Source organism: Schistocerca nitens, chromosome 1 (genome assembly GCF_023898315.1).
Source record: "Schistocerca nitens isolate TAMUIC-IGC-003100 chromosome 1, iqSchNite1.1, whole genome shotgun sequence".
In the NCBI taxonomy this organism is placed as follows: domain Eukaryota; kingdom Metazoa; phylum Arthropoda; class Insecta; order Orthoptera; family Acrididae; genus Schistocerca; species Schistocerca nitens.
In genome coordinates, this window is record NC_064614.1 from 739,900,164 (window position 1) to 739,918,575 (window position 18,412).

Consider the following 18,412-nt stretch of genomic DNA (forward strand, 5'->3'; position numbering starts at 1 on the left):
TCTCAATTTTCTGTACACAGCATACATAGATAATTACAAACTCACATAAACAGTTACAAAAATGTTTTAGGTGTAGTCAGAGAATGTAGGTCTTCCATGCCTTGGTACAGAAGATATTTATCTTAATCTGGGTCATGATTTGCTTCCGTCTATTTACAGTGGTGCTTATTTCTATGTGCTACTAGTTTTCAGAAACATTACGTCAACCGGGCTCTTGGGTGGCCTGACCTTCCTTCTTCAACCAGTCATGTCTTCCCCAAGTGGCTTCATAGTGTTCACGTACACTGCCTGCGCCTGCTACCCATTGGAATTTTTGATGTTTCTTACTATCATCCAACTATTGCGGTTCCAGCAATTCGAACGTCATCCGAATGTGAGAAGACTATTTTAGTGAACCAACGTTAGATCAGTTATATGTATACAAATGAGGATGCGAGTAACTCATCGAACGAGTTTGAGACCCTGATTTAACTGCAGCAAGCGAAAGTTTAGAAGACTTTCATAATTTTACAATATTTTATCGGTTCTATTATTTAAGTATACTGTCTAAGCATTACAAGAAATTCACGGATTCACTTTAAAAGTTTTCCATTAATAGATATAAGCAAATCTTAATCCAAACTTAATATCCACTGTACAATGGCATTTCGTACTCTGTGGAAGACCTATAACATTATCTCTTAAGTACATGTAAAAAGATCGTTTTAATTGTTTATGTAAGTTTGCTATCCTCGATGTACACTGTGCACGGAAAATTGTGATTAACATTTGAGGCTTTGCACAAATGAACCATAAGAGAACTAAGTATAAGTTTTACCAAATTTCAGCAGTAACTATATGTAAAGATGAACACTCAAAAGTTTCGTGTTTTTCATTTATGAAGTAATGAGAGCATAATAAAGCAGCCTTTCATACTTCAAAGCCAATACGAAAAACGGCACAGTACACAAAAAACGCATTTTAGAATGGGAATCATTTCCCGAAACGGGTCGTGTAAAATACAAAGAGAAGAAAATCTTGACTGGTAGCAGAAAAGTTAATTTATGAATAAACCCATTGTTTTCACAGTCAAGCTTCCACAAATCTTTTCTAATAGAGCTTGGTGCTTCCGTGATTTGTAACAGTAAATATCGGAATTTATCGTGTTTCATATTATGGTTCGTCGATCCACAGCTCACAATTCATGAAACATAGCGGTTATCTGGAGACTGGCGCAACGTGTCAACCTAAATCTAATTTGCAAGATACAGGTACAACTTGCAAAAACAAGCTGTACTTCACAGGCGTTGCTTTTATGACCCCATGTCCATTTTTATAGAGCAGCTTCTTTTCCTCTAGGCTAGAATCCAGCAATAAGCGGACCTTACCTATGTATCGTCATGTAATTCCGAGCATCCGTTCTTTCACAGTAGTTTTAGTCCGAAGTCCTTTTCCATCACTTTCGACTGATAGTAGCCGCGTTGCTAAAAGCTTGCACACTACACAATGGGCTGTACGCTAAGCACATTTGCTGCTGTTGTGCCGCCCACACTTGTTGCTACCTACGACTTAATATTTCGCCAATGCGAAAACTATCTTATCCACAGTAGTCATAAGCTCTGTTTTGAACAAAATAAGGGTAAATTTGCGTCAAAAGCGGAGAGATAAGTTCCGTCTACTTTGAAACCATCTGCTATTAAATGGCGTGCTGGTACGACGACTAGTTTTCCATTAAAATTGTAATGCTTACTTTATTATTCCACTCTCGGTTGCTCTTTGTGGCATACGCGAACGGTTGTTCACCTTGTGCCTGCTCCAGCCTGGATGGCCGGCGCAGTCACTTTCCCACGGTCGACACCAGACTGGAAAGAAGGCGAGGGGCGGTCCGTGACCTGCCAGCCCTGCGGCCAACCTCCGGGCCCCTACCGCAGGTAGCAACGCCACAGCCCATCACACAGACAAACTACACCTACCAAAAAGTTTCTCACCATCTTGGATCCAGTAGCCCGACTGGACCACTAAACAAAAATTTAATCACACTGGCTTCAATCGCCACAATTACTATTTGCGCATTCTACAATTTGTTTTCTGTCTACCCAAACACGTATGCACAGCTGTGTATCAAGACAGCGTCATCTACACTGGGTCATTTTCTCCACAAAAAATATACGTACTCCTAGCTTATTTTCTATTTAAGACTGTCTTATAGCTTACCTGAGACTCAATCGTTCAGATGGAATTTTACAGACTGGCTTGCTTTTATTCGTTTTCACAGTTTCACAGCATGTTACCTGCATAGTAATCCGAAGAATTTAAAGATACCTGGTTTAAAGCTTACGATTGTATTCAAAATTAAAGGTAACCAATCAAGATAAAGGCCTATCTTAATAGAAATTACAATGGCAACATCAATATGATTCGACAAAAAGAGATATACATCCACTTTGCCTGAAGAGAAATATTTGATTTTTTTGGCTGAAACAGTGATGCATGTTTCGTCCTTTTCCTGTCATATTTTACATTTGATGTGTTTTCTTCGCTGGCTCTAATGCTGTTCACTGTTCATCCCAACGTTCTCAGTCATTGAGTTAAGCATATAGTTTCGCCGCTCACTTGTTCGTCGTTTTGTTTTTGTCCAGCGTGCCGCCATTTTAACTGTGAGCGGTGACAGTAACAGACTCTCTGAATATGGACCTGTAAGTTTTTTACCAAATCTTTTTTCTGTGTATGAAAGCGAGATTTCAGACGGAAAAACGCACAGAACATACCACTGGTACCTTTGCGAAAGCATAAAAAATTAATATTCCGATTACTTTGCATATGACAAAAATGCATGAAAACAAGCTACCTCCACCCTCACAACTAGCGCAAGCTTCAGACGAGGAAAATGGGGAAATGTGCACATGTTTTACTTTTTAGGCCTAAGATACGATAGCACGTCGCAATACAATGTATACCAGTGACACTTTCACTAGTGTCAGGGATGCAAGCCCTTGTTAGTCACCCCACCAGTAAAACCCCAGCCCGATTCTGCACAGAATGCAATACTTTTCGCTTCAAACTCCTGACTGCTTCAGAAATGAGAAATATCAGGCGTTTGAATAGATTAATTTTGGTCGGTAATTATATGAAATATTGAAAATCAAATCTGCAGCCCCTGTAAGCCGTTAGACAACCTACAACTGGGACCATACACCATGAATCATGAACCAGACTTAAGCTGCGAAGGGATGACTCATCCATTCCCACCACTAGAGCCTTCGAACTGCCTTGGCCTTCTCATTACATTCTTCTGTAAACTATTTAGTTTCATGAAGCGAATGTCACACATTTCAGCAATACCTACATATCGAGATACACTGCGGCAATAACGCCAATAATTACACCGCTAAACAATACATGCTTTCAGCAAACTAAGGGAATAAGCTACTGTAATTGTGAAACAACAAAACGGCACATTAATATCTACGTTATAACGCTGAGTGCTGTGTTCGACATAAACGCGTCGTTTATATGATTTATTGCAATCTGGTTATAGCACTCTTGATAATTCGCACTTACGAACGGAATTACTCCGGAAATCAAAGCAGCCGGTTCATGGTAAATTACTGTGCAAGATCTGAAGGAGCTGATTTCTTATCTACAGTGATAAAGCAACTTGTTCCCGAAATGGCTGTTCCGCGAACGGGTATAAGGTAAGGCTCAGTAACTCAAGTTTTCATTCCACTTCTACATCGTAAACAATGTTACCTGGCCCGGTACCTTAACTGACTATACAATAGCTGCCTTGGACATACAAAAAATTGTACCATCGCTCCTTTCTGGGAATGGCAGCGCTTTCCTAGTGCACTATCTGGACACAAACTCTAGACTTATTTTATTAGCACCTCAGCCATGCTGGCGATGACGCCCTCGTGAATGGAGCCTTCCTGTGCTACAGCGTTACATAATGTTTGACTATTATAAGCACAGCGACGGAAAGTCTCCTTGCAACAAGCAGTGACGCTAAATGCAGATTGGGCGCTTTCCCAGCTTTATACAACTGTTTCACTTTATAGGAACTTAATATTCGCGTGCATTAGCAAAGAGTAACATATTCAATAATGCCATCTAGGTATTGACTCCAAATGACGGATGTGCAGGGACATCTGTATTAGTACTCCTCGGTTAACCAAACGCAAATTTAATTGCAGAATATCACCCCAGATCAGTCAAAAATGATAGTTTACCCGATGGAATGATTAGGCAACTTGATAAAATTCAGCTGTTGCGCCTTAAAGACACGTCCCATGGGTTGTCAAGAGGGGCCCCATGTAACGTTTATACTAGAAGTACCTGGACACAATATGTAAAGAAAAATAGGAACTGCTGAATACGTAATTAAAGATATTGAACTGGTAAATGCACAATTTATTCACGTAGAAAAGGTGCTTATGAAAGTTCAAGTGACCATGAATCTGATAGGCGATTGCAATTTGTTAATTATTTCATACAAAATACAGAGTTTAATACTATCGCTACCAGCGCGATGCTGGAAAATCTGTTGGCCCGGTCATATGTGAGTTAGGCGATTGCACTCTTAAAACCCTGAACATAATTTTAATGCAACAGGAAAGAGCGAGCACAAAACTGATTTAACAAATGGGACGGAAAACAAAACTTAGCACCATGGAAACATTTCTTTGGTTATTTAAACGGTGATTCGTAGACAGTGACTTCCCGACACTAACAAGGTTAACTCCCCATCGCAGCCACCACCCCCACTCAGATTTAGTGGTAAGAGGGTTCAGTGGACAGCCCATCAAAAACTGAACACAGATAAGAATGAAACCAGGAAGGTTTACTGGACAGTGGAAAAAAGGAAAAATAGAAACAGTGAACATAAAGCAAAGTGCAATATAGAGTGGCTTGAAAAAGCAAAGGCGTCGTGGATAAATGGTCAGTGATGGACCGCCAAGGGCGAGAGCCGTTTTCACGCCACCTTCATGCCGAATTTTTTTTTCGTTGCTTCTTGTATTCTGATTTGTGTGTGTCGTGGTGTAACGTTCGTTTGCAACAGCGAGGTTTAAGGTAGGGACTTTTAACGACACTATTCTGCACAAATACTGAATCAGCAGCCGAAAGGGAGTGCCGCTCGAATGGGAACCGCAGACTTTGATGACAAGGCGACAAGTCAACCGAATCCTCCACCGGGAAACACGTCTGGTGTGTCCTACACCGCATTAGTGACAGTACGTGTGTCATATGATAGGAATCTCTTACCGACGCATCCAATTTGTACGTCTGTAACAATGAGATGTCTCCTTGCCCGATATAGGTATTAGTATGAACGTGAATGATCACTCCCAAGGAAATGACGAAACAATAGTTCGTCACATGAGCTGCAACAAATGAACCCAACAGTTTCATAATCACAGTTTCTCTGTGCTATTGCCAAAAGATGTTTTTAACGTTTTTGAAGTTGCGTTCTGTTTAGGAAGTTTTGACTAATTCGTTCGTTGTGACATAGTTCACACCCGTTCGTTGTTTTCATTTCTATGAGACGTCTATGGTATCTCGTCTGCTCATTATGCATCACATTTAGACATGCGACGGGAACGCATTCCTACCACAAGACTCATTCTATAACCAACGTATAGTATTGAAACTGCCAAGACTACAGAAAGAGAATAAACGTTTCAATGACCAGACTGTCGGTTCATACTGTTGTGAAAAAACAAAAGTAATGGTACGAGGGCGTTTTGAACACGGGTCGTCCGGATTTCAACACAACTCCGTGACCAGTTAACTAAGACGCCGCGGCCGTTCAAGTTCTCTTCATATGATACTTAAGATTGGACCGTTCACTTTTTATTTTTTCCTTTTTCAAAGTTCAGTACACCTTCCTGTTTTCATGCTTTATCTGTATCCAGTTTTTGACGGGCTTTCCTCTGGCCCATTTGACCACTAAAGCTGAGCGGGGTGCGATAGGAGTTTCTCTTTTAAGATGCGCGTGGTATCAGAGAAAGAACCATCGCGAGAGAGTGCGTACGACACCAGGCAGGTTCAAACATGTCCACGCTACTGACATACGTACTTCACTACCGTGTCTACCTAATTGCCTTCTTACCATAGCTGCGCTGTCCCTGGCTGCTAGTGCTACGTGTAGAGTGCAGCCGTGTATAAACCACTTAGCTGCTCCTGCACCAAGTTATCAGACCAAGACTGTCACCCAAATACATTTGTGGCCCGCTTCAGACCTCCGAGAAAACCCCCGTACAGTCTTTATGGCCAGTCACTAAAAGGGGCATAAATTTCCACCATTCCGAGACCTCCAAGCACAACCACCAGCTCCTACCAACAAAATATATTCGCTTATCCGTATCGAGAATTCAGAACAGACAAAGTAAACATCTGCCGGGAATGCTTGTTTATGGAAGTCCGGGGACTTTCAATGGGGGTTTGACACCGCGTTCTCCTTACACATTGTAGGAAACATTCCAGACGTCCTTATGTCCAAATGTTTGGCCTGTGTGGACAGGGGTCTTAAGCGCACAACAGGACTGAAAGTGCTCGTAATCGGCGGATTCCTCAGGGCTCTGACTACCCGTGTCCCGTTTGTGTTCACCATGCCAACCGCACTTAAGTTAGCCTTCAGTTCTATTGACACCGGACGGCTGGATTTAACGCGAGTGCCGCCTCCATCTACCCAAGTGTCCTGTGTTAAGAGGACAGCATAGTGCTCAGGTAACCAGTTCCCTTGCAGCCGCGAGAACGCTATTACCTGCGCACTCCCTCAAAGTGAAAGATCGCTCTCCCAGAACGTGACGAGATGAAAGGAAATATTGCACTCTCTGCTAAGGTCGAAAGGAACACGAGTACAGAGTTCACAATCAGTTGGATGGCGAAGGGGCGATAGCGAGTAAACCATTTCGAGAATTATCCCTGCATTAGTGAATGGGAATGCAGAGCACAAATATAATAGTTCACTGTCAATCACTACGTCCCCTCGTTCTGCAATGCAGAAGTGACAAGTGCGCAGGGAGCCTGATTCTTTTTTCTTCCACTGCGAAGAAATTTTAAAAATTTCTAAGAACCTGCTGTTAATTACGCTTGCGAAAACAGTTTAACACGGGCAAACCTCACGACAGCTTAAGGCAGGCTTGTCAACCTAAAGTTTCGTAGTGTGTGGAGATTTCTTCCCGACGTCACGAAAAATTCTGGAATTTTGGAGACAAAGCATCTCTGGAGAACAGTGCTGCACTCTTACGGGCATATGCTCATATTATACGATGTGCATCTGCTTTGCCTTTTAATACGAAGTTCTGGTATACTTGAGGTAATACTGCATTTAGCTAATTCTATTCTATCAAATAAGAAGTATCCTTTGATTATATCTATGTGGACGGGGCTTTCGCACGAGCAACAAATGACAGCAACCGCTGTCCAATGGAGGCACTAACTGGTATGTGTATCTTAGTCAGGCCAATTAAGTAGTCAAGCTGAAATGGTTGCATTGATCATTAAATCCAAGGTACCTTGTTCTCAGTGTACCGCTTAATCATGACTTAAGATGCGTGTTTGCAGACTTCTTGGGGAGGGGGGGGGGGAAGCTTTGTGAAGAACATGTGAACTTTTAGACACATTGCGTTCTTATTTCCCATGCCTAGTCTGAATGGACGAATAACGACGAAAGTTATGAGAACTGTTCAATAAAGAATGATCGTAATTATTTTGATGGTTAATTTCTCGCACTAAAATTTAATATTATATTTGTTAGTTTAATGTGCAACAAACACGCCATAGTAGTTTCACTTTTGGGTCTCCTGGTCCCCGCTTTTGAGTGGCAGGCAAGGCCAGACATGTTCAGTATCGCCTATCGCTGCAATGGAGGTAACACGTGAGGAACAATATGCGGCACTGAAATTATGCTTTCGTCTCAACAATGTTACAAGATGCCTATGGGGAGTTCTTCCCTACACCACAGCTCGAAGATGGTTTAAAATGTTTAAAGAACGGAGACGATTTCAAAGGATGGTGGACACGGTGTTCCAGTTACTGCTCTTCGGAAGAAAACACAGCTGCTCTCATTGAGAGGATCGATCAATTTCCTGACTTTCTGAAATACTGAACATTTCATTGGGTGCCACCCGCTCGTTGGTGACAGAAAAATTACACAAGGCACTTGTTTGTGCGCCATGGGTTCCAAGACTGTTAGATTCCCGAACAAAAGGACATTCGCATGCAGTGCAGTTAAAGTTGACTTTAGAGGAAGGATCCGGAGTTCCTTTCAAATGTAATCACTGATGATTAAACTTTGCTCCATTTTTATCCTGAGAGCAAACAGCAGAGCTCAGAGTGGAAGTCTCCATCACCAACCCCAAAAAAGCGAAAGTGGTTGCTTCTGCTGGGAAAGTTATGGTCACCTCATTCTTTGATATTCATGGAATGGTTTATCAGCACCACGGTGGACATATATCTATATTAATGTCTAAAAATATGGTTTAAGGAGACTATCCCTGACAGTGAGGTTTCTATAATAAGGGAGGTATAGAATCCATTACCTCACAAGGATGATAAAATCTACCTGTGTTGCACACTAAGAGCTTCACTGTGTGGCAACTTTAAGCAAACGCGGACGAATGATATCCAGCTATAACGACTGGAGGAAACGAATTCTATCAGAGGTGAAAATATCACAACCCAGAGAACCCACCGATAAGTCGTACGCAGTATATGTGATTCACGAAGTCGTGTTGCTGGCGGGCAGAAAGAAATGAAATGCCCCGGAAGGCAAGAGACTGTGAGGGGAGGGGGCGCTGCAGCAGGATGTCGCGCTGGCGGCCACAGTCGACCGGCCGGCGCGACGGTCGATAGCCGTTGACGTCACGACCAGCCGGCCCGCCGCAGCAGCCGGCCGCCGCCGCCACGGCTACCAAGGTCAGCCGGCCGCGCTAGCAGCCTCTTCAGCGCGTCGTTGCGACACGCGAGAAAGGCTCCCTGGACGCCTACGGACTGGACTAGGCACTTCACCGCCTCCAATCCCAATAAAAATATTTCAGTGCTCACTGGCCCAGTGCTTTAATCGCCTCTAGCGGCATTTTTAATGTGGGCACTATTAAGCTGCACTGAGGTAAGTCCACGTTACACGGTCTGTCAGCAGGAAACTGGCTGGAGTAGTCAGTTAAAAAATTAGAGTGCAACGGCATTCCACCTCCATTAGTAAGCCACTGTCGTGTTCAAACCGACCTTAGGATTTATTTCTGCATTACCTTGTTGTATCCATTACCTCCAATACAGAAATAATAACTAAAATAACATGGCGCGTTCTCATACATGGAGCTTCTCAATTCATCAGAAGTTGAACTCAGCACAGTAAAGTTATATACGCAAGCAACCACCTACCAATAACTCACTGAAGAATTCGAACATGAAGTGGGATTGTATCCGCGTAGACAAAAATCCCACTACGTCACAAAAGAAATTCATGTACGGGATACCGAAGCAGCAGAAAAACCATTTACCACCAGAAAGGCTGGTTTACCCTATGCCAGCAATTCAGCGAAATAAGTTATTTAGAAGCTCTACTTCGGGGCCAAGTAGCGAATAAGTGAACGCGCATTCACAGATCTGGTTGGCAGGCATGTGTCCACTGTTGTCGCATGTGCGCTGCAACATGATTCGGTATATCGGAAGAGGTGGAAGAAGAGATTGAAACTAAGAAGATAAAAAGAAAATGGGTTGGGCAAAGATTTGAATGAGCATCCAATTTGCTTCTGAAAAAACAACTGCATACCGACCTGATACTTCTGATTTTCTGTTTAATCTTCTACTGAAGCCCTCATTTTCCCGTCTTTCCTGCTATGTTAGTTTTTTTTTTTTAATTTTTGTACAGAGGACATTCCACGTGGCACAAAAACTCTTACAGAAACAAAACCGCTATACCGTCACGCCAACGAGCCATGTTGCAGACCTACAAGTAACAGTGACTAAGAAGAGAGCTGAACGAAGAGTGTTCACACGGGTACAGTGAAGCTCATAGGCAAGTGAGCTGGGCTGGGGGAAGCCACTTCACTGGCTACGATTATTCGATCTTGCCGATTAAACAATTTTACTCACAATTTTACTAGACGTCGTTCAGAAAAGTTTAGTTACTACCTCATTTGACATAACTAAATTACGGCCTAGTGTGAACCAGCCTATAGTTTTTGCATTCGTCACGGACAAGGTTAACAGCAGTCAAATTTGAGGACAATTTGTGCTACCAAGTTCACAACGTTCTTACCTTACACCATAGAAAACAGATCTTAAAGCTTTCTTTTTACATATACCAACTACTGATCATGTCAGCATTAGGATATTAACTAAGAACTTTGTTATACTTTCGAGTCCTACAGTATCTTAAGTCACTAAGATTTAGTGCAATCAAGACAGTTTTGTGCAGTTTGAAGTCATTTACCCATTCTTCGAGTCCATTAGACAAAACAATGGTAATTCGTGGCTTAGTTTGCTAAAAGATTCTTCAGTTGCTTCAATGTTATATCAAACGGTAATTGGTAGTCTTGTGGTGTGGTATGATGCACTTCACAAGTCATTCGCTAGGTAGCGATATTTATAGCACAAGCTGAATGTATTTAAATTTGCGTTAGTATTAAGCTTTCTGCTTAATTTTGTAGCTTGCTGTGTCGTACAACAGTATTTTTTTTTAATTGCTTACATTTGCTTTAATGCCCTCTTAGCCATGTGATACATGCTTCTATAGTCTACAAATTTTTATTATAATTGATAATCCTCGTGTAGTTTTAATTACATTCGTGGATTTTCAGGACAAATGGCAGTTCTTACGTTTGTTTCCGCTTATATTCTCAAAGTTCATGTGAAAAGGCAGAGTAATGTTTCAGTGTCACTGTGTTAGGTGAGTTCGTGGACGGGTAATTAACGTATGGTCCTCAGTCAAAAGACTTGTTTGATGGGGCTCTCCAAACTAGCCTACGTTGTGCAAGTCTCGGAGCCAAATGAAACTTAACTGCCAGCTACATTGAAAGCTCGGACTTTCCTGTCAATGCTAGAAGATTCTGTTCGTTTCTTATTTCTGTCGAGAATCTCTTAATTCATTCCTCTGTGAGACTGAATCGGTTCCTGGGGTGTTTACCTGACTATACGGTATCTCATGTAATGTAAATGGATGGTGAAGATACGAACACTGGTACGGCTAAGAGACAGCGTGTTTATTTCAAGTGTGTGTTGGTTGATTTGGAGGAGGGAACTAAACAGCAAGGTCATCGATCTATTTCAACTGTGATATATAAAAAAGCTTTTACTTTGGTACATATTTTTAAAGAGCGCGTGATCCGTTTACACTACATACCATGAAATATGTTCCAGCGGTAGCCGAACGATAGTTATTCTACGATCTTTTCGGAACGCCAGACTTTTCCGCAGTCTGCGAGCAGTACGTCACGCAAGTCCGGCTATTGAACTGTAAACTGATGTAATTACTGTGTCGATAAAAGCGAGAATGACGTGTCAGCATGCATCGAAGAATTGTGAAAATGCAACGTCTTCATTTCGCAGAAAAGGCAACGTACTGCACTTCGGTTCAACGCCACTGCTGGTTTATAGACACCTGTGACAAAAAATTTGTGTCTACCGAGTTACGAGAACCAGTACCTTTACTATTACCAATGCGAAAAATGTGTATATGCTTTATATGCTGCACAATATTTTCCAGTTGCTGGGTTACATATTTTATATATATTTAAAGGCGATATAAGTGGCTCTAGCCAACATATCTAGACGACGAGTCAGAAGGATTAAAGAATAACTACAGAATGAATCTTTCGAAATAAATGTGTTCTGACATACCCCTTTCTCAATGCAACTCAAACTAAGTCTTAGTGTGACGAAAAACTAAGAGCCTTTTATCAGAAAACCAGCTACACCATCCAACTACTGCAGTCCAGGTCATGTCAGCTACGATCCCAAAGCAAAATACAATGGGTTCGCCTCAAGCAATCAACCGTCGAAAATGGGACACCAGCTCGAACTTCACAAATCAGATGCAAGGTACCCAGCGTTTGGAGTGTACTTTGTACTTCATCTTTGAAATTAAAGTCCCGAAGTTGGTGTTGGGACAGCAACCAGCCACAAATTTACTTTCAGTTCCTTTATTCAAAGGGTATCGTTACCGGTTTCGAATCTTTGTGATTCATCCTCAGACGGTTTACACGCTTTATGGCATGTGGTGTGTTTTTTACAGATTAATTGTCCTAAAATGTAAATACAAAACTATAAACACGCCACACAGATGGTTGCGTTACAGATTTTCGTTGCATGTGACGTGAAATGTCCGTTTGGTGTGTGTTTTCATAACATTCGCCCAACAGATGTTAATACATTCCCACTGCATTATTGTAGCACAAAGTCCTGAAGTGACTTATGTTAACGTACAACAACGCGCTGGCAATTTTGAGTGCGTATATTGAAGGTCCCTACCGAAAGTAAATCTTGACACCAAAGAAACCTGCAGTTTCAAAACTTTTTTTCGTAATATTTTGGTTACAAACACTTGAGCTCAGTAGTTAAATTAATACTGGCAGGCCCCTTAAATAACGTTGGCAAGGTTGCAACAGCTTTACTCTTTGGCCACGAAGTAGTAGCGTCTCGTAATAGCTTTTGAACAGTAAAAGCGTCAGATTATGTGAGGTTAGTCGAATGACTAGCGTATGAACTATGAGGTTTGTTGTCGCATGATCTGACATTTTTCATGTTCAGGTGGGGGTGAAAATTGCCACTGTAGAATGGTAGCCGCGAATGTTTTGACTTTCAGTGATTTTGAACTAGGTGACATTAGTATGTCTGTCCCGGTAACTAACCCGTAACATCAAAGTCTTGGTGAAACGCAAACTTTCCGAAACACTGCCGAACTATACGGTTACGACATACTTCCTTCGTGCGTTACAAGTCTCAACATAGCTGTCGCGGCAGATTGAAAATCTTCCTCAATCGCACAGTTAAAGTACCACGTTAATTGTTGCAGAGGCAGAAACCTATGGCAGCTACAGTACACCTGCCATTTAAAGGCTGCGTTACAAGCATAATCAAAAGACCATATACAGTAGGCCCTAACTATAGTTACCGCATCGTATCGTATATTTTCAACAGCAATTAATTGCGGCACGCTTTCCTGAATTTCGTGGAAATATTTACGGGAAATAATCACGGGGAGCTGCCCCTCCCCATTCCCTCGAGGGAATATTCAAAACGCGCTAGCTTTCTGCCCTGCCACATACTTATAAATTCAGTATCACTTTGAAAACACTAGAGTATAATGGATACTGACTAACAGCGACTCAAAATTAACTAGCCATTAACAACGAAATTAACAAGAGTTACCAGTCTTAACTCTTATGGATGTGCTCTCGGTAATGATCCCACACTTCTCACATATGACTGCGAGCACGATATAAAGTATGTTCTTTGACTTTATTCTCTGGTAAATCTTAGCAATAGGCTCTAGCGAGATTCCCCACTAGTGTTACGTTTCAGGATGCACGTTGTCCTAACTGAAGGCCAAGAATTTTAACTTGCAACCTATCATATTAGCTGGTTAAGACTGGTGCGATACCAAAAATATAGCCGTGTCTTTTTTAAGCGTACCGATGTGTTAGTACCGTGCACGAGGGCTTCGTTATCTGTCTATTACAAGTTTACTGAGATTTCAGTCTCCTGTTGAACTGTGTTCCTGAACAACTATTTTCGGTTTGTACATTATCTGGAGGGCTTCATGCCATACCAGTTTTGACCCAGGGTGCCACATTTGTGAAACCTTGTTTAGGACCCCATCGTCTAGTCACAAAAGTACTATTTATCATAGATATATTCTTGAGGTTATCAACACAATGTGACTTTGCGTTTTTATTTGGGCTGATGAAGTAAAAATCAACGTAGTATTTCTTAGATTTTGTTGCAAACGCCGAGTCCACTTGTTCTTTGTTTCATTGATAGTGGAGAGCTGTAATAATGCCGGTATAGGATTTCTTCTATTTGGAATCATTGGCTCTTCTCTGAATGTGAAACTTAGCAATGTTACCATCTGTATTGAGGATATGTTACGAGACCTTCCACAGCAAACTGTACACTGGTGTATTAGCGACTGTCTGAAGGGTGGCCTCTATTTGTGATGCGCTGGATTATACTACTGTAAGTGTCCAATGTTGTATATCTAAACCGCTGAAACAAATTTGCTCCACAGCTTTGAACGTATATCCCGCCGCCAAACTAAGTTTTCATACACTGCCACACTACCAGGTAAGTGTCTTGAGGCCCCTTACAGCCTATTACAAGCCCTTTTCCGCTACCGAAATATGGAGTGTCACAGTATTGAGCGAGATCCTTTGCCTGTTTGACGGCTTTACAACAGTTCAACGTCCCGTTCACATTTACGTGTGGACCACATGCTTTTATTTGGATAAGAAGGAAATCGGTAGCATTCTGTTAGAAGGAATTATTCTAATGTCTCTTAAAAGATTTAGGGAATTCGCAATAAGCCAGAACCTGGGTGGTCTACGGGAATTTCCTCCCGAATGAGAGTCCACTGTCTTACATGCTCCACCACAAGCATGTATCCAGATTCGATACAAAGTTCAAAGGTGGCTCACTATTCAGCAAGCATCTCACATGTTATCTGCGAAACAAAGTTAAATATTTAATGGGTGAATCTGACGTACATTCATCTCGCCATCTACAGCCTTTTGTTAATCTACTTGAGCTGTCCCTGTTGGTCTTCAGTGCTTTGTCAGCTTTTTCGGCAGTCTTTTCCTGCTCAGGAAATTTTAGGACGAGGCAATTTTCCTCTGATATTCTATGAATAACAGGCTTCTATTGAAGAAATGCAAATACAGCAGTACGGTATCCGACTTCCGTTTCTAATTAGCCGTGAAACTGCTAAAACCATGGTTATGCGATTGAACAGACGACGGTTGTAATCCCATTTCTTCTAATACATCAATTTGCATGTGGCGAACCGAAGTCTTGACAATACACCTAGGAACACAAGCGCCAAGCTTCTGGAGGCTACATCTGATCGTAACCTACTGAAAGAAGTAGCTTGGTAAACAGTGGTGAGATGGGCCCTGCCAGGGTGTGGCCAAGGCAGCGGGCACCAAGCCTAACTCCCCTGCGGACCCCAGAGCACGACGCCAAGCTCCCGGGACAGGGAGATGCCCGCCGGGTGAGGGGGCGGTGGAGAGGGGGGGGGGGGGCAGCACTCAGCTTCTGCTCGGCGGACAGCCAGAGCGTAGCAACAAAGCCACGCAACAAGCGGCAACAGTGCACGAGGACTATCACCAAAAAGAAGAGCCCAGAGCATGTGAAGCCGAGAAACCACGATTTCAAACGACCTGCAAAATCTAGACGGGATACCTTAGCAACCCAAGGAAGAACAGTAAGAAAGGCGACAAGATACACAAACGTTCACAATTTGTCCGCTACCCCCAAAATGTGTAATGCTGAAGTATGACTGTTCTACTCACCAGTAAACCAGTCTCAACACTGGGTAATAAGGTTAGTCTGCTACCGTCCACAAGCTGGTTTTCTTGCAAAGTTCCTTCGCGCAGTTGCCTATAACAGAAAGGCTGTATCAGCACGTTCTAATGAGGTTCACAAGAAGTAACAACGTGCAGTTATTCTAAAAGGTCGCCCTCTCCGAAACCATGACGTCCCTAATTCTAAACTAAGGCGCCCTGAATCTTACAGAAAATACATTGTCCCTTATATTAAATGAACATCGCTTGGCCTATTCATTAGTTCCCCGTACCACTTCTCATACCAAGCAAACGCCACGTAGCCTACGCCGGGATGTAGGGTATTTAATAAGACAGCTGTCTCACCTGTCCCTGTGTAACAGGCATATGCGCTCCTTGGGCACTTTCAGCTTTTTCGAAATCAGTTTTTTCAGTGTCTCAACTGTGTCCGTCTTCGAAGCCTGCAAATCGAACTGCCCGCCCGTCGTCGGGGTGACCCTGACGGTCAGACTTGATGACGACGACGAGGAAGACGCAGACGCCGACGCGGCGCAGCCACACCCCGGGTGCGGCGAGGTTGCCGTAGTCGCAGCAGCCTCCGGCTTCGCTGGTTCCGACGTTCCACCGCTGCTCGCACTGCCACTATCCATTGTCTGCGTGTGTCTGCGCGCACTCACGCACGAAGGAGCACACGCACACACTCTTTACTAGCCGTGGATAGCTTATTTACTGCCTCGGAGCACAATTTTCCAGCAAGTGTCCGGTACAAAAACTCAAAATTATCACAAAGTAAACGTAAATAAAAAAGTAACCGCACTAACTACACTACTCCCTAGGGCTTGTACCGCACCCCACCACCTTCCGTCCGCGACTGAGGCACGATCCAATCTCGTATCCCTCCCACCGTCCGTGGTGGAGAGAGGCGCGACAGTGGCGCTGCAGTCGTCACTCCGTTCACTTGTTCAGTAACAACTGTGCGCTCTAGCGTCATGCAAGCGAACGTACATCCTACCCAAATATGAAAACTTTAATGCTTACATGACTTTGATATAAATCTGTTAAGAAACCTAAATCGTAAATAAAAATGGATTTTGTGCCCGTAAAAGTTCTCAGCAGGAAAATAACTCCACTAAAACGTTTGACGAAGCATACGAGAACGTCAGGGATAGCTCAAGTAGTTCATGCAAAATTCTGTAGATGGCGGGCTCAACGCCGTAAGTATTCGGTCATTAAATATTTAACTTTATTTTTTACAGAATAAGATTTTACTGCATATTTTGCAAAGAGACGATGTTAAAGTTCTAAAGGACAATGTTGGATGACAAGCGAAGTGTTTCTACCGAGTGAAACTGTGATAAACTAATGCGTTCTTGATAGCAGTAGATCTCCAATTCCGCTATAAATATCAGCCTCTACAAATTGCTTGGCAACACGACAATTTTGCTTTTTTAATTTTCTCTAGAAAGGGTTAATTTTAATTAATTAACCCACACAAATGAAATATAAACATTGGCTGTATTTGAGATGTGGATTCTTGTGGTAGTCCCCCATTCTGATCTCCAGGCGAGCACTACTCAAAAGGATGTCAATATCAGGAGAAAGAAAATTGGCGTTCTACGGATCGGAGCGTGGAATGTCAGATACCTTAATCGGGCAGGTCGGTTTGAAAATTCAAAAAGGGAAATGGATAGGTTAAGTTAGATATAGTCGGAATTAGTGGAGTTCGATGGCAGGAGGAACAAGACTTCTGGTCAGGTAACTACAGGGTTATAAACACAAAATCAAATAGGGGTAATGCAGGGGTAGGTTTAATAATGAATAGGAATGTGGGTAAGCTACTACAAACAGCATAGTGAACGCATTATTGTGGCCAAGATAGATACGAAGCCCACACCTACTACAGTAGTACAAGTTTATATGCCAACTAGCTCTGCAGATGACGAAGAAATTGAAGAAATGTATGATGAAATAAAAGAAATTATTCAGATAGTGAAGGGAGACGAAAATTAATAGGCATGGGTGACTGGAATTCGTCAGTAGGAAAAGGGAGAGAAGGAAACGTAGTAGGTGAATATGCATTGGGGCTAAGAAATGAAAGAGGAAGCCGTCTGGTAGAATTTTGCACAGAGCACAAGTTAATCATAGCTAACACTTGGTTCAAGAATCATAAAAGAAGGTTATATACATGGAAGAAGCCTGGAGATACTGACAGGTTTCAGATAGATTATATAATGGTAAGACAGAGATTTAGGAACCAGGTTTTAAATTGTAAGACATTTCCAGGGGCAGATGTGGACTCTGACCACAATCTATTGGTTATGAACTGTAGATTAAAACTGTAGAAACTACAAAAAGATGGTAATTTAAGGAGATGGGACCTGGATAAACTGACTAAAACAGAGGTTGTACAGAGTTTCAGGGAGAGCATAAGGGAACAATTGACAAGGAGGGGGAAAAGCAATACAGTAGAAGAAGAATGGGTAGCTTTGAGGGATGAAGTAGTGAAGGTAGCAGAGGATCAAGTAGGTAAAAAGACGAGGGCTAGTAGAAATCTTTCGGTAACAGAAGAAATATTGAATTTAATTGATGAAAGGAGAAAATTTAAAAATGCAGTAAATGAAGCAGGCAAAAGGGACTACAAACGTGTCAAAAATGAGATCAACAGGAAGTGCAAAATGGCTAAGCAGGGATGGCTAGAGGACAAATGTAAGGATGTAGACGCTTATCTCACTAGGGGTAAGATAGATACTGCCTACAGGAAAATTAAAGAGACCTTTGCATAAAAGAGAACCACTTGTATGTATATCAAGAGCTCAGATGGAAACCCCGTTCTAAGCAAAGAAGGGAAGCAGAAAGGTGGAAGGAGTATATAGAGGGTCTATACAAGGGCGATGTACTTGAGGACAATATTATGGAAATAGAAGAGGATG

The 18,412-nt window shown here is 42.3% G+C and overlaps 1 protein-coding gene across 1 annotated transcript in view; it reads right to left on the minus strand.

The window, feature by feature from the left end:
• The window catches only part of LOC126260288 (midnolin), a 230,147-nt gene extending 213,805 nt beyond the window's left edge, over nt 1-16,342 (minus strand). The window contains exons 1-2 of the mRNA XM_049957616.1: nt 15,849-16,342; nt 15,492-15,579 (exon numbers count right to left, since the gene is read on the minus strand). Coding sequence (XP_049813573.1) covers nt 15,492-15,579; nt 15,849-16,132 — 372 coding nt within the window. The 5' untranslated portion in view covers nt 16,133-16,342. The remainder of the gene's footprint in view (nt 1-15,491; nt 15,580-15,848) is intronic.
• Nucleotides 16,343-18,412: the final 2,070 nt, after the last annotated feature.